Source organism: Dermochelys coriacea, chromosome 3 (genome assembly GCF_009764565.3).
Source record: "Dermochelys coriacea isolate rDerCor1 chromosome 3, rDerCor1.pri.v4, whole genome shotgun sequence".
Taxonomy (NCBI): domain Eukaryota; kingdom Metazoa; phylum Chordata; order Testudines; family Dermochelyidae; genus Dermochelys; species Dermochelys coriacea.
In genome coordinates, this window is record NC_050070.1 from 148180730 (window position 1) to 148204895 (window position 24166).

The 24166-nt window shown below is 39.5% G+C and overlaps 1 protein-coding gene across 3 annotated transcripts; it reads left to right on the top strand.

The window, feature by feature from the left end:
- Positions 1-24148, top strand: YIPF4 (Yip1 domain family member 4). 3 transcript variants are annotated; one of them, XM_038395316.1, is made up of 7 exons: positions 1-315; positions 4439-4535; positions 9558-9726; positions 13013-13184; positions 16959-17036; positions 17990-18103; positions 21244-24148. In XM_038395316.1, the coding sequence occupies exons 1-7, from the start codon at positions 265-267 to the stop codon at positions 21379-21381; spliced, it is 819 nt and encodes a 272-aa protein (XP_038251244.1). In that variant the 5' UTR covers positions 1-264; the 3' UTR covers positions 21382-24148. The 3 variants fall into 3 exon arrangements, with proteins under 3 accessions (XP_038251244.1, XP_038251241.1, XP_043367469.1); XM_043511534.1 differs by lacking the exon at positions 4439-4535 and adding an exon at positions 20704-20761 and having other exon boundaries at positions 77-315; XM_038395313.2 differs by lacking the exon at positions 4439-4535 and having other exon boundaries at positions 21-315.
- Positions 24149-24166: the final 18 nt, after the last annotated feature.

Genomic DNA, 24166 nt, shown 5'->3' on the forward strand with positions numbered 1-24166 from the left:
CGCAGCCGGAGAGCCAATCGGAATGGGCGCTGGAGCAAGCAATCAGACGGCGCCTTACAAACAGCCAATCGGAAGGGCAGTGGCATTGTTGTTGTCCTGTCACAGGGGGTTGCGCCGTGGAGCCGCTCGCCCGGCCCGTTGCTGCTGCTGAGTGAGAGTCTTGGGGAGGCCCGCGGCCCGCGCCCCTTCCTCTCGGCCGCGCCTTCGCCGCCCCCGCAGCGGGCGGGGCGATGCAGCCTCCAGGCCCCCAGCAGCCGCCTCTCTATGCGCCCAGCAACGGGGACTTCACCTTCGTCTCCTCGGCCGAGGCGGAAGGTGAGAACGGGGCTGGGCAGGTTCGCGGCTCCCGGCCCGGGAGTGGCCGCGCGGGCGGCCCCTGCCCCGCGAAGTTTGTGGGTGTCGGGGGCATCTCTCCGTCTGGCCGCTTGAGGCGGGCGGGAATAAAAGCGTAACAACCTCCCTGCGAAATCCCAGCTACGGCCCCGGCCTGCGGCTCCGTCTGCGTGGCACAGGCACCTGCCTGCGGGGCGGGTCTCCTCCCCCGGCTGCGCTGCTAGCCAGGCCTGCGCCGCGCCGTGACACATCCGTGCTTGTGACGAGTGTGGCGGCTGGGTCCCTCCCGCGTGCCTGGGTTTGCTGCTTGGGCGGTGCCACAGAGCGGCCTGTGCTGTGGGTAGCTCGGGGACACAGTCTCCAAGGCTCAGTAACTCGGCGCTGAGCAGGAGGTAGCGGAAAGCCAGTATTGTGCGGGGTGTGCGGCCAGCGCACTATGTTGTAGCGTGGCGAATAGGCTAACGCACTACAGCCACTCACGCAGTAGGATCAAAACGTGCATCGGGAGAATGCTGTCTTAACATCTCAAGATACCCACTCGTGTTTAGTAAAGCAGTATTATGCCACCTGTAGTTCGACGAGCAGCTGCATTCTTCCCCCACACAAGCAATTGTCTACCTTAGCAGTATGAATTATCATTGCATGTGTATAAACACACGCTGGTGGCCCTGAGAACATGTGTATTCTGACATAGTTCAGGACTTGCATACAGCCCATCCTGAAAGTAGAACCAGCATGGAAATCTAGACAACTGAAGACTAAAGGGAGCGTGCTTATTCATTTATTAATGAGCATAAACTGTGGTGAGTCAAGTGTAAAAGTAACATTAGGCAGGCTAAAAAAGAATTTGAAGAACAACTAGCAAAAGACTAGAACACTAGCAGCAAAAAATTATTTTAAATACATCAGAAACAGAAAGCCTGCCAAACAATCAGTAGCACCACTGGATGAGTGAGGTGCTAAAGGAGCACTCAAAGAAGACAAGGCCATTGGAAGAATACTCCAGAGGGAATTCTATGCCACTGCACAAGTGCAGAATTAATGTCCTCTACAGATTTTCCTCCCCCCCCCGCACTCCCCCTAAAGAATAATCGATTCTGATGGGGAGGCAAAGGGAAGCCATGAGAGGAGTGTAATGCACCCTTCCCAGGCAGCGGTCATAAGCGGGCGCATCTGTTCATGCATCAGGAGCAGACAGGGGAGATGTAAATCACTGCCAGGGGACTGCCTGTGTGTGTATGCGAGACTCTGTCCCTCTTGCTTGCTATTGCAGTGTGCCCAGCACAGAGGGGCAGGACACTGGGATGTTTCTGGGGCAGGCATGGGGTGGGTCAGGCTCTTGTGCTGTGTCAGAGTTGGGTGCAGCCTTGCCACCAAGTCCATGGCCAGGGAAGGTGAGGGGGACTGCAGGATGATTCCTCCACCTCTGTGCAACCAATGGCCTGTGCACCCCACTACTGTGCTGGAGCCTATCCTCCCAATGCCTTTCTAATCTAGGGCACCTGGGAATCAGTCCGGGGACATTAATTGGCCTGGTGTTTATTTCTTGATTTCTATTATTAGATCTCACTGTTTTGATTCCTTCCTCTTATGTGCAATTCTTGCATGTCTCCAGAGTGAATACTTGCTGATTGCATGACTCCCTTTCTCCTCCAGGAAAGCTTCCCCACTCCCTTCTGATTTTGAGATGGACACCAAGATGAGCCTGCTTATGTTCTTGCCCGACCTTGTGCTAAGGATCAAATACACCTTCCTCTAATGTGGTGATCCATTAACCATTGATTTAGAAAACATATCTGCTTTACTGTAAACATACTTGGTATTTTTCTTTCTGTTTTAAGAATTTGTTTAAATTAGCCAGTCTGAGCAGAAATGTAATTCTAAAATCACCGTTTTGCACCATTTAAAAATTAGGAGCCATGGGGAGTATTTTTCTTTTTTTTTTTTTTTTTTTTTTTACTTGTATATAAATATAATAATTTTTTAAAAACTGATTTTATACAAGGTCTCATTATTTAGCTTTGTTGAGTATAAAAGCTCCAGTGCATGCCTCGTATTTTGACATTCATGGCCTGTTTTGAATGTGCAACCCGTTCCTAATGCATCCTTTTACATATAAATCTTCTCTGAACTATATTGCTAGTGTTTCTGACTTCTTTATGCAGAAATGTGTAGCTTATGCTAACAGAAAATGTTTTTGAACTATTTCAACAATGTCTTGTTCAATGAGTGCCAAGGAGCCACTATTTTTTCCTGGGATCTATATTGTCTTAATCCAGGTACACTTATATTGCAAACTCTGGTTGAGAGACTAACAGTAGCTCTGCCTATATGTGTTTAGAAAATGCTGAATAGTTATTGTGAGGTTATTTTCTGTATTGTAGTTTAAATTAATTATTACTTATATTCCTTACTATGCGTAATAATACAAACTTTATCTGCCAAACATTTCCTGAATCTTTTTTGTTGTCTGTAGCGTTACAGACATATTTGCTGATAGGTATGTTGAAATAAATTACCAAAATAATTTAAACTGGCATGATTATATTGTTGTTTTGACAAATAAAATATGCAGAATTTTAAATTTTGGTGCAGAATTCCTCCAGGAGTGGGAGAGGCTAAATTACATCTTTGCATCTGTCTTAGTTGCAGAGGATGTGAAGGAGATTCTCACACTGGAGTCATTCTTTTCACGTGACAGATTTGAGGGACTGTCCCAGATTGAGGTATCAATAGAGGAGTTTGGAACAAATTGATAACAATTGGAACAAATGATAAATTAAACAGTAATAATCCAGTGGATCAGATGGTATTCACCCAAGAGTTCTGAAGGAACTCTTATATGAAATTGCAGAACTACTAACTGTGGAATGTAACCTATCACTTAAATCAGCTTCTGTACCAGATGACTGAAGGATAACTAATGTGATGCCAGTTTTTTAAAAAAGACATCAGAGGCAATTCTGGCAATTACAGGCCTGTAACCCTAACTGCCGGAGCAGGCAAATCGGTTGAAACTATAGTAAAGAACAGATTTATCAAACATGTAGATGAACACAACTTGTTGGGGAAGAGTCGACGCAGCTTTTGTAAAGGGAAAGCATGCCTCACCAATCTATTAGCCTTCTTTGAGGGAGTCAACAAACGTGAACAAAGGTGACTGTGCACAGAGTGTACTTGGACTTCAAAAAAACTCTTTGACAAGGTTCTTCAGTAAAGGCTCTGAAGCAAAGAAAGCAGTTATGGGATAAGAATGAAGATCCTCTCATGGATCAGTAACTGGTTAAAAGACAGGAAACAAAGGATAGGAATAAATGATCACTTTTCAGAATGGACATAAGTAAATAGCGGTGCCCAAGGATCTGTACTGGGACCATTGCTGTTTTACATATTCAGAAATGATTTGGAAAAGGGGGTAAAACAATGAAGTGGCAGAGTTTGAAGATGATACAAAATTACTCAAGATAGTTAAGTCCAAAGCAGACTGTGAAGAGTTACAAAGGGATCTCATAAATGGCAGATGAAATTCAAAGTTGATCAATTCAAAGTAATGCACATTGGCAAACATAATCCCAACTGTATACAAAATGATGGGGTCTAAATTAGCTGTTACTACTCAAGAAAGAGATCTTGGAGTCGTTGTGGATGGTTCTCTGAAAATAACTGCTCAATGTGCAGTGGCAGTCAAAAAAAAAAAATTAACAATGTTGGGAACCATTAGGAAAGGGATAGATAATAAGACAGTAAATATACTCCTGCTATATAAATCCATGGTATACCCACACCTTGAATACTGCGTGCAGTTCTACTCACCCCAATTCAAAAAAGATCTATTTGAAATGGAAATGGTTCAGAGATGGGCAACAAAAATGATTGAAGGATATGGAACAGTTTCCATCTGAGGAGAGACTAAAAAGACTAGGACTGTTTAGCTTAAAAAAAGAGATGATGTGGGGGGCTTAGGACAGAGGTCCATAAAATCATGAATGGTGTGGAGAAAGCGAATGAGGGAGTGCTATTACCCCCTTCGTATGACACACGAACCTGGGGTGGCCCAATGAAATAAATAGGTAGCAGATTTTTTTTGTTTTTCTTTGTTTAAAAGGAAGTACTACTTCACACAATGCACAGTCAACCTGTGGAACTTGTTGCCGGGAGATGTTGTGAAGGCCGAAAGTATACTGGGTTCAGAAAAGAATTAGGTGAGTTCATGGAAGAAAAATCTGTCAATGACTATTAACCAAGCTGATCAGGGACAAAACCTCATGCTGTGGGTGTCCCTAAGAATTTGACGTCCAGATGCTGGGACTAGACAATGGAGGATAGATCACTTGATGATTTCCCTGTTCTGTTCATTCCCTTTAAACCATGTGGCATTGATCACCCTTGGAAGACACAATACTGGGCTACGTGGACCATTGGTCTGACCCAATTCTTAATCTCTAACGAAAAGAAACTGCAGGATTACAAAAAGCTGTGTATGTGTGTTCTTTTTTGTGTGTCACTATTAGTATAACTAAGAAACAAAAGTTTAAATAGGATTACACAACACGAGAGGTTTCAAAACCTGCATCATGTCCACACCACCACTTCCATTGATGGAGCCAACCTTGTATAGATAAATTGGTTACAAATTTTCCCCAATGTAGATGTATTGTCACTGGCAAAAATTGCTGTCCGGTGTAAAGACTATGCTTTTTTTCCACTCCTCCTTTATTTGTCTATCTTCTTGTCTCTGACTTCTTATTTCTTTTGGAGGACGCCTCTTCTGAGTGGGCAAAGGATACAAGAACCACATTGTTCTCCCATCCGTTGTATTGCTGCTTCAAGACACGGGGAGAGAAGATTCTGCCTTGAAAGCCAGCTTTCAAGTTGACTGCAAAAGAGCTCAGTACCACTTGCACAGGATGCTCTGCCTCAGTGACATCAGGAACCTTTTAACCAGCACCACAAACACAAGTTTTTGAAAGGTTCCATAGCATCATATCATTGTTGGAGGCAGACTGGTGACTTTTGATTCCCTGTGGCCCCATGTCCTTTCTAACATTCTGAACATGGTTTGGTGGGACTACAGGTCAGGCATGTAGGATTCATGATGAGCTATTCAAAGTTACAGCTAGTCAGTAACAGACAACTGATATAAAGTAGTCCTACTAAATATGATTTGACCGTTAAGTCTTTCAGCCCTAAGACAGGAGCCAAGATCTGACCAGTCTGCTAGAAATGTTAAGCAGGTGACAGCTTGTTATGCTATACAAATGTTGGGTTTGATGGCAATAACTGTATTCATAATACCAAGTACACCTCTCGATGAGACAAACTTTGTAGTTAATGATATCCTACTGGAACCAAACATCTGTATGCACTACAAGAGCGCTTGTAGTAACTGATTCAAATATTCAAAGGTCAGAAGGGACCAGTGTGATCATCTAGTCTGACTTCTGGTATACTACAGGCTATAGAACTTCCCCAAAATAAGTCCTAGAGCATAACTGTTAGAAAATCATACAAACTCAATTTAAAAATTACCAATGATGGATGAGGACAATCTCTGAGGTGCTTTCCAGGTGCCAGTCCAGGGACAACTTTCAGTTATAAAGTTCTAAATGCTTCTCCCGTTCCATATCTCCTTCAGAAATGATACTGAATAGGGGGCCTTTCTTGCATTTGCACCCCTCTACTGCTCAAGCTGTTGCTGTCAAGAGCTAGGGGAGTTCTGTCAGACTAGTTCTAAATTGCTGAAAACAGAGAATAAAAGTCCTGCACAGGTGTGTGTGATGTCTTGCTCAGGTCACCCAGAACTATGACCCACAGTGTTACTGCTCCACTTCAGTAAGAGAGAGTTTAGTAGTAGCAAAACTCTGTCAATTTTCTGTGAGCATACCAGCTTGTCTGCCTTGCCGGCAACCTTCAAGACTCTGCCAGTCCACATGTTGCCTTGCAGGTGACAGTCAGTGAACCCCAGTTCCCAGGTTTCCTAGAGATGTCTTTCTGCTGCATCTAGACCCTCTCACTGGACCCTCAGAGAAGGTATTAAGTTTGCTGCCTCCAAAGAGACAACACACACTAGCCTGTTAATACACAACATTGAGATGGTTTTGTAATAAATCAAGAATAAGTTTATTAACAAAGAATATAGGGTTATGTGATTTCAAGTCAGTGAAAGAGATAGGAAAGGTTAGAAATGAAACAAAACACACTTCCTAGTGACTAAAATTAACTTCTGCAAGTTATTTCTGTCTAAATAGGTTTCTCATCTATAGTCAGTTCCCAAAGACTTCAGCCACTTTGGTTGAAGGATCCACCTTTCTCAGATTTCAGGAGCTCTGGGCCATTTTGCCCACCTCGTGATAGATGCCAAAATGGCATTCTGTTTGTTTGTATTTTCCAAAGTCTGTTGTCTTTGATGCCAGAGCCAGGAAGGCTTTGTGGTGGAGCAGGCTTCATTCCCTATTGTGATCAATTGGTCTCCCCTCCTCCCCCACTTGTTTTGCTTGAAGACTGTGTGTACTGTATAAGTAGGTGTACTTTGTTTTCTGAGATATTACCTGGCTCAGTTTACATTAGAAACATAGGAAGACAGGTGAAACAACATTCCTTTGCCTAGGATAGGCTGTGCTTATGGTCATAAAACACCTTCTAAGAACATATTTCCAAGCACACATACATATATCACATAATAATCAGCATGTCATCAGTTTGCATACGGTACCTAACGTGGCACCTTTTTAGATACAGGTTATAACAGTGGGTTGGGGCAATAAGTGTGTCAGGTGTGATTGAGTTGTGGTATGGTATGTCCTCTGCTAGCTGGCATTACGGGGGGCTTCCTGGCTCACAGTGATCTTGCCAGAAACAAAATTACAATCAGTAAATATTTTTTTTGTAATTTTAAAAATGGCTGAACAGCAGACACAGGGAAAACTTAAGTTCCAAGAGTGAATCATTTAGCTAACTGAGTTTTTAAGGCAGAATTCTAAATTGGTCTTAACGTTGGGTGTTAAGTGAAAACTTTATGCATACAAACAGAATAGACTAAGTCGTTATACCATCATTATAGGTTGCATCCTGACTTTTTAAAAACTTAGTTGTATTTGCATAGTTTCTGAGTCTATATCATTCACATAAAAATATAACAATAGACATTGTCAAACTTAAAAAATCCCTAGATACTATGTCTACATCCAGATTTGCTGTCAATTATATGATTCATAGACACTTTTCCTACTTTTCCTGCTCCCCGCCCCCTTTCTTTTGCTGTGTGAAAGGCCCATACGCATAGAGAACGACTTTTCCCCTAGCATTGGCAGGGCAAGATTATTAAAGACTGGAGGTGCTTCCAGGTTCCATATTGTAAATGTTTGCAGAAATGCCATTGTGATCTATCTATACTCTGTGTCAACTATGCTTACTGCTGTAAAGCTCTCAAAAAGGCCAAATGTTTTTAGGCCAAATCCCCTGAGATGGGATATTAGATGGATGGGATCTGAGTTACTATAGAAAATTCTTTCCTGGGTATCTGGCTGGTGAATCTTGCCCATATGCTCAGGGTTTAGCTGATTGCCATATTTGGGGTTGGGAAGGAATTTTCCTCCAGGGCAGATTGGAGAGGCCCTGGAGGTTTTTCGCCTTCCTCTGTAGTATGGGGCATGGTGGACTTGAGGGAGGCTTCTCTGCTCCTTGAAGTTTGAACCATGATTTGAACCATGATTTAAGGACTTCAATAGCTCAGACATGGGTGAGGTTTTTCATAGGAGTGGGTGGGTGAGATTCTGTGGCCTGCGCTGTGCAGGAGGTCGGACTAGATGATCAGAATGGTCCCTTCTGATCTTAGTATCTATGAATCTATGAAAAAGAAGAGTTTCTATACAGAAGATGTCACAATCTGACAAAAGGAGGGGAAAGACACCTGGGAATAGAAATACTTTAAATTGTTTTTGTTTTGTTTTAAACAACTTGATTTGGTTTTGATTCTACTCCTGGGCATTACAGAAGTGCCTTTCAGATAGATTTGACTGCTGAGAGATTGGTTTCTTGGTGAACAAGTGTGTGTATATAGAGATAATTTCATGGGGAAGGGACGGTATGGAAAAGGCAGGAAGATGGGAGCAGGAAAATGGAGACAAATGGGGGAGTTTCATTAAAGAAAACCTGTAAAACTAAAGGGTTGAAGCGAACAAAATGAGATCAGAGTTCTTGCTTGCAATGTTCTACACCAATATACTCAGCACAAGCTTTCTACAAAAGTTGTGCTTTTTCTACTAACAAATAGTGATTGAGACTCTCTGTTCTTGGAAATTGATACTTCTCCACAGTGTACATTCTCATTAACTTTTTAACACAAACTGCAGCCTAGAATAGCATCCCCTCTTTTGTGACCTTTCTCTCCCATAATTACCTACTTCTTCCCTGCCTTTGTTCTGTTTTCAGTTACTACTCTGCTACTCTCATTCTGGTTTGTGTGTACCTCGTTATAAACTAAGTGAAACATGCCAGTACATTTTAGTTTGCCTTTTGTGGCATGTATGCATAAACAGATGGAAAGCTTCCTTGCTTTGCTCCTTTTTGTTTCTTTTAGTGTTGTGGCAGAACTAGATCATTCTATATCCGAGAAGTCTGAGAATCTTTCCTGACGATAGCTCTGAATAAATAAAAGCAGGGCCTATGGAGTTCTGGTAGTTTTCTTTTTTAAAATGTCTGTGTAAAATCCCAGGTGACAAATTAAAATGTCTACGAAAGGTTTTCCTGCTGTAACCAGTCAGGCGTACAAGGGGAAAATGGGGTGGAATAGAAAGGTGCTGGAATGCAAGTAGGTTGCATTTAGTGCACTTGAAGTACTAAGCAAATTTGCTACTATTGTGGCATACGACAGTAATGTCATTTAACTAACATCCATAATATATAACACAAAGTAAGTGCAAAACTGTCAAACCATAATCTCTACAGTTAACATTTAAATGAATGGGGTAACTTTAGACATTGAAGTTGGACAGTTTTGGCCCCAGAGCAATAATTGATATATCTTTATCAACATTTTCTGTCTATATAAAATATTTTATCACTTTCAAATTATTCATCTCTTATAGTGTACAATTTTATTCCATAACTTTGAATATTTCTCAGTGTAAGGTAGACCTACTGGAATACAGAAAAAATAGGAGCAGCAGTTCAAACTGGCTTTTGTGAAGGTATAAACCTGTGTTTTCTCTCCTTTTTGTTCCAAGATCTTAGTGGCTCTATAGCATCTCCAGATGTTAAGCTAAATCTTGGAGAAGGAGGAGGAGGAGGAGAGTTCATCAAAGAATCTACTGCAACAACATTCTTGAGACAGAGAGGATATGGCTGGCTTCTGGAAGTAGAAGATGATGACCCAGAAGATAACAAGCCACTCCTGTATGTCACAATTGCTCTTTGAAATGTATCTATCTTTTTTCTGGTTAATAACTTTTTTTGTTTGTTTTCCTGAACATTGGCGAGCAGTAAGTCTTTTTGCTTTGACTAGGATTCCACAGTGATAAATGGCTTAACTTTAAGTCTGTTGTTGTATTTGTAACATTGTACATCATTATCTTTATTCAGATTTTTTTTTTTTGTATTGTGGGGAAGAAGAAGCTAAAACATGTTGCTTGCCTTGCTTTAGGGGAAGGTGGAAAGGATGAGGTAAAACTTGAGTATAATAGGCCTTTGATCATAGAGTGCCACAAAAGGTTGTTTTCTCACTGCTTCTTTTAAACTTTTGTTCTTTTAATGATTAACAAAAAATCAAATCTTAGGCTTGGTCTACACTACAGAGTTAGGTCGAGGTAAGCTGCCTTATGTTGACGTATGTCATTGTCTTCACTGCAGCCTTGCTCTTGGTGATGTAAGTGCCCTATTACACTGACATCATAACTCCACCTCCACGAGAGGCGTAGGGCTTATGTCAGTGTAGTTAGCCCCCGTCTCTGTAGATTCTGCATTATTTACATCAGCTGTTGGCTACAATTCTTGTCAATTTCATGGGTCCCTGTTGGAGCCATGAAATTGACAAGAAAGGCTGTTAGGTTCCCTGCTGTAAACTCTGTGCCAGGCTTACAGCTTGGGCTGTCATCCCTGGGTGGGTGTGGGGCTCCAGCTAGAACCCAGATCCCCCGCAGGTTCCTGGCTACCTGCTCCCAGTGGGCTACTGACTGGGCTACCACTCCGAGCCCAGGTACGGGTATTGAGAGCCTGGGCTCCCAGCTACCCCTGGGGCTCCCATAGCTGTCGGAGTGCAGCTGCTCTGAGCAGGGACAATAGCAGTGTGAAATTGCCAAGAATGTCTATTTCGCTGCTGGTAGGCTCTGTGCTGTGAAATTGAGCCCGTGTGAGACTCACAGCTGGGGCTTTCACCCCGGGGCAGATTGGGGGCTCCAGCTGTGAGCCCTGTGGGGCACAGATAGCCACACGCTCGGTTGTCAGTGACCCACGATGCCCCACTTCAGTCGATGCAAGTGATCCTGGTGAGGACATGCTTATTGGCAGGAGGAGGGTAGTGTGGACACCAATAGCCAATTGAATTACTGCAGTGGCTATAAGATGACCTAAATTAAGTTGACCTAATTTTGTAGTGTAGAAAAGCCCTTAGATGGTATCTTTTCTATTTTCCTCTGTTGTGCTGCCATTAAGCTGAGTTTGTTTAGCGCCGTTAAACAATCAACAACACTGACTTACAAATATTTCAAGTGAACAGTAGCAGTTACTATTTGAAATAAAGATATTGCAAATAGTGGTGGTCATCATCACAGTCTTGAAGTAAGTGGACAAAGTTTGGATTTAATTAGGGTTTAACTCCTCTGATATAAACTGCCTTCATCAGGGCTTTTAAATGCTAGAGGAAAAAAATTCCTGCACTGTAGTCTTGTATACTAAGATTTTTCACTGAAACTCAGTTTTAAAGGTATTATAAATGAAGCACAGCTCTTTTTCCCACATCCGTTCATTTTACGTCGAAGGCACACAATCTGTTTAAAGCCAAAAATTACCATAAACCCATGCTTCCCCCTGTGTAAAGAGGTATGGTTGGGCTTTGTGATCTAATGGATAGTGCACTTTGAAGCAGGTGATCTGGGTTCTATTCCTAGTTCTGCCACTAATTTGCTGTGTGGCCTTGGCAAGACACTTAATCTCTGTCCTGCAGTTTCCTCTCTGCAAAATAAGGATAATACTTGCCATTTTTTGTAAAACACTTGGAGATCCTCAAACAGAAAGTGCTGGGAGACAACAGATATTTCTGGAGATATTAAAACTCAATCTGCATCTCCTAGTACATTGTAACTGAGCATCATGGGACACAAATCAGGCAATAACTTATTCTAATCATATTTAGCAGTTCTGTAGTGATTTTCATTTGTAGAACTCCAAGTCCTTTACAAAGGAGGCTAGTATCATTACCATTATTTTATAGAGGTGGAAGTTGAGGCACAGCGTGCAGAGGGATATGCCCAAGATCACCTAGCAAATCGGTGGTAGAGCTGGGAATTAAACCCAGATCTGTGCTTTCTAATATCGTGGTCCTGATTCTGTACTTTCAGACCTGTGCTCAGATGGGCAGCTGCAGGAAGTCTCTTGAAGCTCCCTACTTCAGAGCCGCCTAGTTCCAACTGCACAGGGGCAGCCCTAACTTGCACTACAGACCATCAGCAACCTTACACCAATAGAGGATCAGTTACAGCAGAGTTCTACTTTGCCTCACTCCTCTCTGTCATATCTGTGCTCTGCCCTTGGAATGCCCCCTCTTTTCCCTTATGCCGTGGTTGAGGGGAGCAGCAGAGCTAAACTCTGCCAGATCTATACCAATGGAGAGTTCTGCAGAGGGCAACTCTTCACTGGCCATCCCTGTCTTAAGGCTAATTTGTGGCCTTGAAGTGGAGCTGGGAAGTTGGAGAGTAGCAAGATCTGCTGATAGAACATCTTTTACTGGTTTGATAAGCCCTTAGTTATTGTTGTTTACTCACGTGGGAAACCAGCCAGTTGAACTATTGGCATAAAGTGGCCTGGGGGAAACTACCCAGTTGCTTCAACTGACACCTTTCCTTTAATTAAAAGACCATCAGCTTCAGCTTGTTGGTATGCTTTTTTAAAATACTTTGAGGATTAATTAATCCTACGCTTTTGTTCCCTGTTGGGAGCATGTATTATCTTTAGTTGCATTACAAATAAATGTAATGTGTGTATGTGGTTGCATATTTCCATGTATATAATCTTCTTCAAAATAGCATGACAATAAAAAAAACCTTGACAGATGAATGGCATACATGTGCCTAGATGTTGGAGGACAGAAGCTTTACTTGAATTCAGACTGTAGGGTATTTTACCCTTCTTTTGTCTTCCCAACCACAGTATTTATTTCAGTATAGTTAATGATGAAATTGCATTAATGTTGAATAAGGTTGTTAGAAATTTAACAAGCGTTTCTTGAAGAAATATTTAAACGGTAAAAATCATTTTTATCTCACTAGGATGTTGAGATTTAATTTTATGCTGCTGGTATATTTGGAAATATTTCACGTCTTGTCTCACTGCATCTGAAAGCATGCTGATAATGAACAAACTACAGACTCACTGCTTAATTAACCTGCTCTCACAGATGAATTATTCTCTTTACACAAACTGTTCCAGTACCAAAATATGTAGTAAAGCTTTTGTTTTACAATTGTAGGGAGGAACTGGACATTGATCCGAAGGATATTTACTACAAAATTCGATGTGTGTTGATGCCTATGCCATCTCTTGGGTTTAATAGACAGGTAGTGAGAGACAACCCTGATTTTTGGGGCCCTCTGGCAGTTGTCCTCTTCTTCTCAATGGTTTCATTATATGGACAGTTCAAGGTAGGTATAAACCTTTTATCTAATGAGAAATTTAAACTAAATATTGGGACTTGAATGCTAAATAGTCTATCTTATTAATAGAGAGGAAAAAAAGCCTCTTCTCCCTTTGTCGTTAGTATAGTGAAAAGAATGGAACATCTAATTCCAAATATATTTATTTCATGGATTAGTCTTTCTGCATATTAAAAAAAACTTGGAATACTATACTAAATGTTCCTTGTAGTACATTTCTACGGTTAATTAGAATAAAAATTTCAGGTTTTTGTCTCTGAAATGGAAATGAAGGAAGTGTGGGTTTTCTGGAGACTTCTAATGATATGCAATCTGTCAGATTCTCAGCTGTATACTAACTGGGATGACTAAAAACATAAAACCTACACAATAGGTATATTTCATTATAGATTTAAAGCAAAAGTTGTCACCTTTACAATGCTGGTTCATCTATGTTAAATAAAATGTAAACTGTGACTGAAATTGAGGGCCCCTTAGGGATCAGTGATGAAAGTTAATGTCACTTACATTTCTGTAGTTGGTGCACGATCATAGAGTAGAATGTCTGCACCATGTTTTTCTGTATGAATACATTCCCTTCTCTGAAATCTTCTCCCATCTTTAATTTAGTTCTCAAATACAATTTACATTGATTGTACTATTAACTTTGTAATATTTCAGTTCCCCCTACAACTGTCATCTTTTTTGCATTGCACAAAGAAAAAGGTAGTTGGCTTTCCTACATGCTTCACAAAAAAGTTTGGGACAGAAAACCATTAGAAGACTCTTCCCCCACTCAGCCACATTACCCAGGCACGTACTCTTGCAAACATCTTTAGTAAGGATATCTCTTCTAGAGAGGGGAAAAATTAGCTCTGTGTCCAGACATATTAGTAATAAGTTATGTTAATTAAGAATTCTAACTCAAAAGTGGCGTATTCAGTTGGCAGTTAGATACTTGCTGGTTGAACCTTCTACATTATAGTCATACTAATAAAGTATTTTTCAGATTATTTTAAACTTATTTACTGGTTTTATTACCAGAAAACCTTTGTATAAAGATCTTGAATTTATTGTGGTTACAAATAATGCTGTAACTTCTGTATGGTACCTTTTTTGTCCTCTCAGATATCTTTTCCTTCTCTTCCTCCCACCCCCATAATTGAATAACTTCTGTCTCCTTAATACCTCTGTCTCTTGTCACTTGACTTCTCCTATGATTCCTTCAGAACTCAGGGAATGCAGCTTTTGATTGGCCAGCAGGAATTAGATGCTTGGCCTTTCTTCCGCTTTTCCAGCGTTGCCCAAGCAGAACATCCCTCGTAGTGCTTCTAATCACTGCCATCTTTAAAAAGTGACAGAACTTAGATATGAATCTAGGTCTTCTCTTGGTAGCACCTAAGTGAGATCCTCTGCAACCTCCACTTATAATAATGAGTAAACACCTTTAACTCTATCTTTAAATATAGCAATAAGTAAGGCTGTGTTTTAGTCACAGGTATTTTTAGTAAAAGTCATGGACCGGTCACGGGCAGCAAACAAAAATTCACAGCCCATGACCCGTCCATGACTTGTACTATATACACATAACTAAAAGTTGGGTATTCGGTGGCAGGGGCGGCCCAGGGGCCCCCACGAGTGCTAAGGAGCTGGAAGGTTTGGCATGACTGGCAGGCTCCTTACCTGGCTCCACATGGCTCCCCAGAAATGGTGATGTCCCTCGGCTCCTAGGTGGAGGTGCGGCCAGGAGGGCTCCATGTGCTGTCCCCACCCTGAACGTCCACTCCATTAGCTCCCATTGGGGCTGTAGTTCCTGACCAATGGGAGCTTTGGGGGCGCTGCCTGCGGGTGGAGGCAGCGTGGAGAGCTGCCTGACCACATCTCTTCCTAGGAGCTGAGAGAGATACATATTGCCATTTCAGTGGACCCCTTCCCCCCCCCCCCCCCCCCAGGAAGCGCTGCCCAGAGCCTCACCCCCCTTCTGAACTCCCAACTCTTGCTGCTGCTGTGGGGGGAGAGGAAGGAGGGGGCACAGTGGCCCGAGATTGCCGCTGGTGCGGCTGGCTCAGGGTCTGCCAGAGCTGTTCAGGCGGCCTCTGGGCCAGCTGCACCAGCCACTGCAGAAGACATGGAGGTCACAGAAAGTCATGGAATCCGTGACGTCCGTGACCTCTGTGACAGACTTGCAGCCTGAGCAATAAGCCATGCCGGGATCTGTGGTATTACAGAATGCTATTAGTCAAGGTAATTAATTTTGAGATATGAGCCTGAAAGGGAGTTCCTTCAACCTCTATAAGGTGTGCACTAAAAGCTGATGCATCCGATGAAGTGAGCTGTAGCTCACGAAAGCTTATGCTCTAATAAATTTGTTAGTCTCTAAGGTGCCACGGGTACTCCTTTTCTTTTTACTAAAAGCTGACTAACACTCACTCTTGAATGGCTTATTTCTTTGAGTATGGTTGACTAATTTTACATGAGACACATTAATGTGATTTGTTCTTTTGGATGGGAGAAAGGTGCAGGGAAAGAAAGAAGGGTATGCAGTGTTTCTTTCCCCAATGAAACAATGGTTTTATGATGTGTTCTTTTTAAAATTATTACAGAATTTAACTGAAGAGACAAAATCTACAGTGACACCAGCTTCATGCTCTTTTCACCTTCCCTTTTGATTTTTACAGTGCATATGAAACCTTAAATCAGTACTCAGTTTAGGTTTCACAAAAAGAAAAGGAGGACTTGTGGCACCTTAGAGACTAACAAATTTATTTGAGCATAAGCTTTCGTGAGCTACAGCTCACTTCATTGGAGTGATGAAGTGGGCTGTAGATCACGAAAGCTTATGCTCAAATAAATTTGTTAGTCTCTAAGGTGCCACAAGTCCTTCTTTTCTTTTTGCAAATACAGATTAACAGGACTACTACTCTGAAACCAGTTTAGGTTTGTAGCCTAAACTTGAGTTTTAAATGCAACCATACTTTGAATCTCAAAGGCTGTCCTAGGGGTGCGGGTTCCCACTTTAGAAGTGCTGTTTTCAAAGGGAAAGCAATATTTTTCTTTATTCTGCTTAGCAGCTGGCTTCCAGATCAGCTGGGCTGTGATTTAATTTAAGTATAGGCTAGGGACCTGAATTGTGTGATGATTTAAGCCAGTTTCATATTCATATTAAGAACTGAGGAGAGGAGGAAACCTGAGAGGAAGACTACAGCCTAAACTAGAAGTACTATTAAGGTGTAGAAAGAGTTAATCTCTATTCTTTTGATTTTGTAGTTTTAAGGGTGACATACAGTATTCTGCCATCCTTAGAGACAATCTTAATCAACCAAGAAAGAAAATACAAGCTGAACATTGATTTTTCTTTGTTTTTTGTTACTTTAAGCCAACCAGTCAATGTTGTCTGGGCATGCTTTTCATTGGGTCTGAAGAGAGAGTGATTTCCTTTTGTGTTTCAAAGTAGAATGAAAACAAACATGATTTAGCCAGAGTTCTTTTAATTCCAAAATTTTTACTGACACCTTCCTGTTGTGATAACAAAACTACACTATGGGTAAAATACTGGTTTTACCGTATTTTCTTATTAAGCATTCCAAACACACTAGCAAACTTGTCAGAAAAGATACTGTATAAATAATAAAATATCATGTGAATTTTGTTTCTAAATTCCATTGTAATACTGAATAATACAAGGTTTGCTGCAGTTTACTTTCTTATTAAACCAAAATGAATTCTGAATTATAATGAAAATAATTGATTGATAAGAATTAATTGTTCTCTCTCTCTTTTAAGGTTGTTTCTTGGATTATAACTATATGGATATTTGGATCCTTGACAATTTTTTTATTGGCCAGGGTTCTTGGAGGAGAAGTAAGTAGCATGTGGAAGTGTGACTGATTACATAAAATATTCAGAAATGACTTGGTTTTTTGGATGCCCAACTTGCAGCATTTTAAAGTCACCTAGTTACTTTTTCAAAAATCTTGACCTCCCATATTTAGACATGATTATAGCACAGTGCGGAACACATTAGTGTCTGTTGAAACTGAGATTCAAGGTAAATTCTTAGAGTTAGTCAGATCTAGTCAGATAGGTGCTAGCTAGTGAACAGGTTTTAATTAAAAATAAGAACCTATCCAAATCTTTGCCTTAAATTCTAACAAACTCATTTGTTCATGTAACTGGATTTAGAAAACAAAACCCTTGGTCAATTTCACATGCATTTATTTAAACTGCACATTTACTTACATCCTGGCTAGAACCAGAAATATATCAAAAATACTACTAGACGTCTAGAGTATCCTTACTACGATTTTCGCTGCTAACATGAACTTCTATCATTAATTTAGGCATCCCAGTGGGAGAGTTATTTTTGTGTGGCGGTTAATTGCAGATATTCTGACTTAATGATCACTGTCGAGTTGATTTGTTAATTTGAAATCTGATAGTGTATCTCATACATACCATGCTAATTTCTAAATGCTGCAGTAAATATGTAATAATTACTTGAAATGCATTACTCTATCATTACCAGTAAAGAACCTTGGTATTAAAAAAACTGGAAGTAAACAATTGTATAATTTGCATAAATATATTGCCCTGTGAATTTACATTTAATGACAGTAATATTAAAGATTCACTTTGCACATTTTAATAACTTTAATTCTGAGCCACAAGATAGATGCATGTACTCAGCACTACACTTACTAGAATAGCTACTAATTCCATCATGACAAAATGTAAGTGTTTTCTCTGTTGTCAAAACTTAAGAGCTAGACGGAAGAAATTTTTTTATTCTTTATGGATTGATTTATAATTTTTAGGTTGCATATGGGCAAGTTCTTGGTGTGATAGGATATTCTCTACTTCCACTCATTGTAATAGCACCTGTCCTCTTGGTGGCTGGATCATTTGAAGTTGTATCTACACTAATAAAAGTGAGTTCAGTAATGTTTGTTTGTCACTATGCTTCAAAGTATTATGTTGCCCTGAACAAAGTAATAATTTTAGTAACTTGTGATAAAATTTTAAAAGTACTGCTTGAATTCTTGTGACCCTCTTGTCGAGAAACAGAGGTCAGGAAGTCACTCTGTGTTCCCCATAATTCAATATATGATATGTTTAGTTATTGGAACATGAATAGTAACATCAGTCATTTCAGAGACCTCCTGATAGTAGAAGTAGTAATCTCAAATCACTTCTACAAAGAGGGTAAGTATTGTTAGCCCCATTAAACAGATGGAAAACTGAGGCAGAGTGCCAAAACTGACCAGCCCAAAGTCAACTGCCAGTCGAGCTGGGCAAAATTTTTCAAACAAAACTTTTTTTAGCAACAAAATGCCAATTTGGTAGCACTGAAATGTTTTGCAAATTTGTGTTGGTTTTGCCAAATTTGTGTCCAAAAAATTTCAGGAAAAGTAGAAATGTTTTATTTTGACACCTCTGAAATGAAACTAGGGCTGTCAATCACCGTTAATTCAAACGGTTAACGCAAAATACATTAACTAGGTAAAAAAAAAAGGCACAATGAATCGCAGTTTTTATCACATTGTAAAACCAACAATAGAATTCCAATTTGAAATGTATTTATAAATATTTTGGATGTCTATCATTTCAAATATATTTATTTCAATTACAACAGAATACAAAGGGTACTATGCTCACTTTATAGTATTATTTTTAGTTACAAATATTTGCACTGTAAAAAAGATAAACAAACAAATAGTATTTTTCAATTCACCTCATACAAGTACTGTAGTGCAATCTCTTTATTGTGAAAGTGCAACTTACAAATGTAGATTTTTATTTTTACATAACTGCACTCATAAACAAAACAATCTAAAATTTTAGAGCCTACAAGTCCATTCGGTCAGTCCTACTTCTTATTCAACCAGTTGCTCAGATAAACATTGTTTACATTTGCAGGAGACAGTGCTGTCTGCTTCTTATTTACAGTGTCACCTGCAAAATGAGAACAGGTGTTTGCATGGCACTGTTGTAGCCAGTTTTGGTATTTATGTGCCAGATGCGCTAAACATGTGTGTGTCCCTTCGTACTTTGACCACCATTCCAGAGAACATGCTTCCTTGCTGAATTTAAATTGATATTCTGTTATTGTTTAACAGTGTGATTAAAACTGTGATTAATCGCAACTATTTTTTTTCATCTCACAATTAATTGTGATTTTTAAAAAATCATTTGACAGCCCTAAATGAAACATTTTGATTTTTCAATTTAAAATGGCTTTTCAGACTTTGGGTTTGTTTGTTTGTTTGTTTTTCAACCTAAACACTCAAAACTGAAACAAAACATATTTTCAACTTTTCAGTTTGCTGAACAGTTCCAAAAAGTTTTGTTTTGTTTTTTTTTGTTTTTTTTTGTTTTTTGGTTCGCACCAAAACAATTTTTCTTTTTTGAATTTTCGGTGAACCAAAAAAATCTTTTATTTGCTCAGCTTTACCTACCAGGCTTGTGGCAGTAGAGAACTTTAATGAACTGTATTAGTATGGCAAAAGTTTCCTGAAGATATGTCTACCCTGCGATTAAAAATGTTTTGCTGACCCATGCCACTTGACTCAGGCCACTCCACATGGCTCCCGGAAGCAGCGGCATGGCCCCACTCCGGTGTTCCAGCCAGGGAGCAGGATCAGAGGCTGCTCCACGTGGCTCCTCGAAGCAGCAAAATGACATTGCTCCAGCTCCTATACATAGGGGCAGCCAGGGGGCTCTGCTCTGCACACTGCCCCGCCTCAAGCACTGCCCCCGCAGCTCCCATTGGCCGGGAACTGCAGCCAATGGGAGCTGCAGGGGCAGTGCCTGCAGACGGGGCAGTGCGCAGAGTTACCTGGCTGCGGCTCCAAATAGGAGCTGGAGTGGGGACATGGCTGCTGCTTCTGGGAGCTGCTTGAGGTAAGCACCACCTGGAACCTGCACTCCTGAGCCTCTCCCCATGCCCCAACCCCCTATCGCCTCCCACCCTCTGAACCCCTCGGTCCCAGCCTAGAGCACCCTCCTACACCCCAAATTCCTCATCGCCAGCCCCACCCCAGAGCCTGCACCCACAGCCAGAGCCTGCATCCTGTCCCGCACCCCACTCCCCTGCCCCAGCCCAGAGCCCCCTCCCGCACCCTGAACTCCTCGCTTTTGCTCCCACCCCAGAACTCACACCCCCAACAAGAGCCCTTCCCCTGCCCCCGAACTCCAACCCCAATTTTGTGAGCATTCATGGCCTGCAATACAATTTCTATTGCCAGATGTGGCCCTCGGGCCAAAATGTTTGCCCACCCCTGCTGTAGGCAATCATATATATGTTGCTGTTACCTCTGAGATGTTAATATCTACAGAATTTTTTTAAAATATTCTTTTTATGTCTATGGCTAAGGCAAGCTGTGGCTTCCTGTTGTTGGAAAAAAATTGGTTTAGTATGTTCCAGAGTCCTTGAGGTAGGAGAATGCTCAGTAAAGTGACTAAAGTCACCAGCCAACAGGTGTTTGACAAGGCCAAATTTTTTTAGTTTTTCCGATGATTTGCATTGGAGGTACAAGACCCAAGAGTAAGAATCTTGCAAGATGACATTCAGAGAAGCAGAATTAAAGGTAATAATCATGAAAAAAGTTTAAGTTGAAGAGGACTAAGACAGAATGAAGAGTTGTTAGTGCTCCCCTGGAATAAAAGTTTATACTATCTGAATACGTACACTTACTGTTTGCTGTATTGTAACTATAGACTTTTAAATTCAAAGGAGTGTACTTGTAGATGCTTGACCTCACATAATTACCTTCATTGTAAAGTGCTTTGAGATTTGTGGAGGAAAGCCAATACATAGGAGCTGGAGATTATTAGTAGAATACATGTAGGTAAAATCACTCAGATATCCATGAATGAAAATACTTAGAGACCAACATGGTGCATATCTCTCTGAACGCCAAAAAAAAAACATACTATGTGTTCTCAATATAACACTTGGGAGAAAAAATGAAAGGTTTCTTTCCTAATGACGTTTTTTTATTGGTATCTGGACAGATTTTCTTGTACTGTCAGCTAACATTATACCTTTTTCTTTTTTTTTCTTTTTAAGCTGTTTGGAGTCTTTTGGGCTGCATACAGTGCTGCTTCATTACTAGTCGGAGAAGAATTTAAGACTAAGAAGCCCCTTCTGATTTATCCAATCTTTTTATTATACATCTACTTCTTGTCCTTGTACACTGGGGTGTGACCTGAAGTGTTGGATATGGCCAGAATCAATATTTTATTCACATGCAGAGTGGTAAAACATAAGATTAAGGAGGCTGGAGAAAATAGGAATGACTGTTTTGTATCCAGTTGTTGAAAGGTTTTAAGACCTAAACACACATTTGTGTATATTATTTAATTAAGCAATTATAGCTATGTGGATTTGTATCGGAGTTCTAGGTTTAAGATTCTTTAGATTTTCATGAACTAAATATAAGAACTTTGTGTTTTATAAGATTGTGTAACAAAAATACAGCTTGATACCTGTGCCATAAGCATCAGGACCAGATTACTATATTACATTGAATGGGAATATGAAAAAATATTGGTAATGGTCTCAAAGTGCAATTTTTATTTTCAGTTAAATACAGCTGGCTTTTTTGGCACAGCAAATTCTGTATATATTTATGAAACAGTCCTGATGGCTCACAGAATAGGCTCTATAATTGAGACATGAAGATATTAGTATGTTTTATGTTAGAGCCCCAGATTTCTTTTATTTGGCTTTTGAGATTTTATAAATTCTAATTTACTTTGGAAAAAAAAAGTGTACATGTGTATTTTGTATCTATTACTTGTGTGTAGCATATATACTCCTTGTTTAAGGATGTACATTGGGTTTTCAACACTTGAAGACCCAAGCATTTGAATTAAAATTTGCATTTATATCTCTGCCAAATGGAGCAAGACATATACTATGTGACATTAATTCATTAAATGGTTTATTTGCAGAATCAAATTATTTTATATTTAACAAGATCTGAACTTGAAGTCGCACAAAAACAACTTTCAACTGCAGCATTGGAATAAGGTGTGGGAGAATGAAGATAATGTATCAAATTTGTGACCTTAAGCAATGTTTTAAAATGACAAAATAAACAGAATACTTCCCTAACCTTGTATCTGTTTTGTAAAACCTTGTTCTGTATTGCTTTTAATGGTATGTAATTTAACCAGTCGGGAGTGTTTTTCTAATATACTGTTCATCTTTTGTAAAATGAAGTTTTAAGATTCTTAAAAGCCTGATTCTGCCCCCATTGAGTAAGGAAGGCAGAATTAGGAATTTAGCAACAAATTTTCACACTAATTTTGACTATCAAATTAGGTAGTATTGTAATAACATATTAAATACTTCCTGTGTATACTATATAATTTTTTTATGTAATGGTCCATGTTGATGATGATGATGATTGAAATTATGGAAAGAAAAAATTTATTGAAGGTAACTTAGCATGATATTTACTTTATTGAAGTAAAGTTGTTTACTATCTTTAGTAGGTAACATTTGGAAATAGGTTTTGACTGACTTGCAAAAAAAATTTTTTTGCAAACTTTTGTCTCTTAAAAATAATAATAATAGTACAACCAGAGATCCTTCCTGCAAATAAAAAAAAAATCTATCAACCATTACAAGGTGATATGAGGAATTGCCTGTGCTCTATAGTAGTAAAACTACAGTGATTTAGCTTCATTTCTGCAATATTTGTAATAAAACTATCCATATAACTTGAAACTTAAATTATTAATTGTATGTAATTTATAATAATAATAATTAATTAGTATTATTAATTCAAATTTAAAGTTAAATTCTCAGCCTCCAAAAGAAACTTTAGTTTCTGTAACTTGCTTCACTGCATGGGTATCTGGTAGTTTTAAATTAAACTACTTAAAGTTGGTGCTGGACAAATGTTGTGATAGCAAATCCCAGCTATGTTAAGTCTCACAGTACTGTAAACATAAAAAACAACTTTGGTATGATCAACTTTTAAACTATCAGTGGAAGTTTTGGTTGAATAAGAACTGCAAGATTTTGTTCTAAACAAATAGTATGGTTTCTAAAAATAGATTGTATATCTACAGCTTAGTGAACCTTAACCTATAATAGTGTATTTTACCAATTACAGTACCTTGTTGCATAATAATCTATAGTAAATGAAATTCATATCCCAAAATGTTTTGAAAGTATTTGTACTGTTTTAAAATAGTATACGCATTAGCAGTGAAGCTCTATCAGATATGATTCTGGAAGTCGGAATAATGTGCTTCCCATCTTTATCATTTTATGGCTATATTATAGTGGTTAACGAGAAGATCCAATTAGTATTTTAAACTTTAAAGAAACCAAGTCAGTGTGAATGAATGTAGTTAACTGCATCATAAACACTAGGGGTTAACACACTTAAAGATTGGTAGGTATTTAATGAGTTTTTACCATTTCTTGTCTGCCCTTTCCAAGTTGTGTTGTAGACAACTTCAAAAACATGTTTATGGATCTGCAATGACAAAATGAACTTGGGTTCTGATTGAGATGGTTTAAAATCACTCTTTCTACACACCCAGCTTCCTTTTCATATGGGACTATGATGACATTTCTTTAAAAATCTTAGTTTCTTTTGTGCTAATATTCTCTTAAAACTATAGTTGCTGTTTTAACAGTGCCCTTCAAACTAGGGTGTGTGTGTGTGTGTGTGTGTGTGTGTGTGTGTGTGTGTGATATTCAGTGTATATATGCATATAACATAGCAAGTCTTTTATAGACAACTGCAGAATTGCACCTTTTAAAGTCAATATATTTAGTTTTACCTTTTGCATATGCTATTCAAAGAAACATACTTAAACAGTTCTCAAATGGTTCCAATAGTTTGTTATAACTTCACATTGAATTAACTCTTATTTTTAGACCAGGTATGTATGTAAATATAGCATAAGATGTATTTTATAAAGATTTTTAATTAAACTTGTTTACAGAATGTATAAAGCTTACTTAT

Bases quoted from the DNA above. Each gene is read 5' to 3' on its own strand.
- YIPF4 (XM_038395316.1), top strand. From the start codon at position 265: ATGCGCCCAGCAACGGGGACTTCACCTTCGTCTCCTCGGCCGAGGCGG. The intron at 316-4,438 runs GTGAGAACGGGG...TTTGTTTAAAAG, and splicing joins CTCCTCGGCCGAGGCGGAAG to GAAGTACTACTTCACACAAT. The intron at 4,536-9,557 runs GTGAGTTCATGG...TTTTGTTCCAAG, and splicing joins TGGGTTCAGAAAAGAATTAG to ATCTTAGTGGCTCTATAGCA.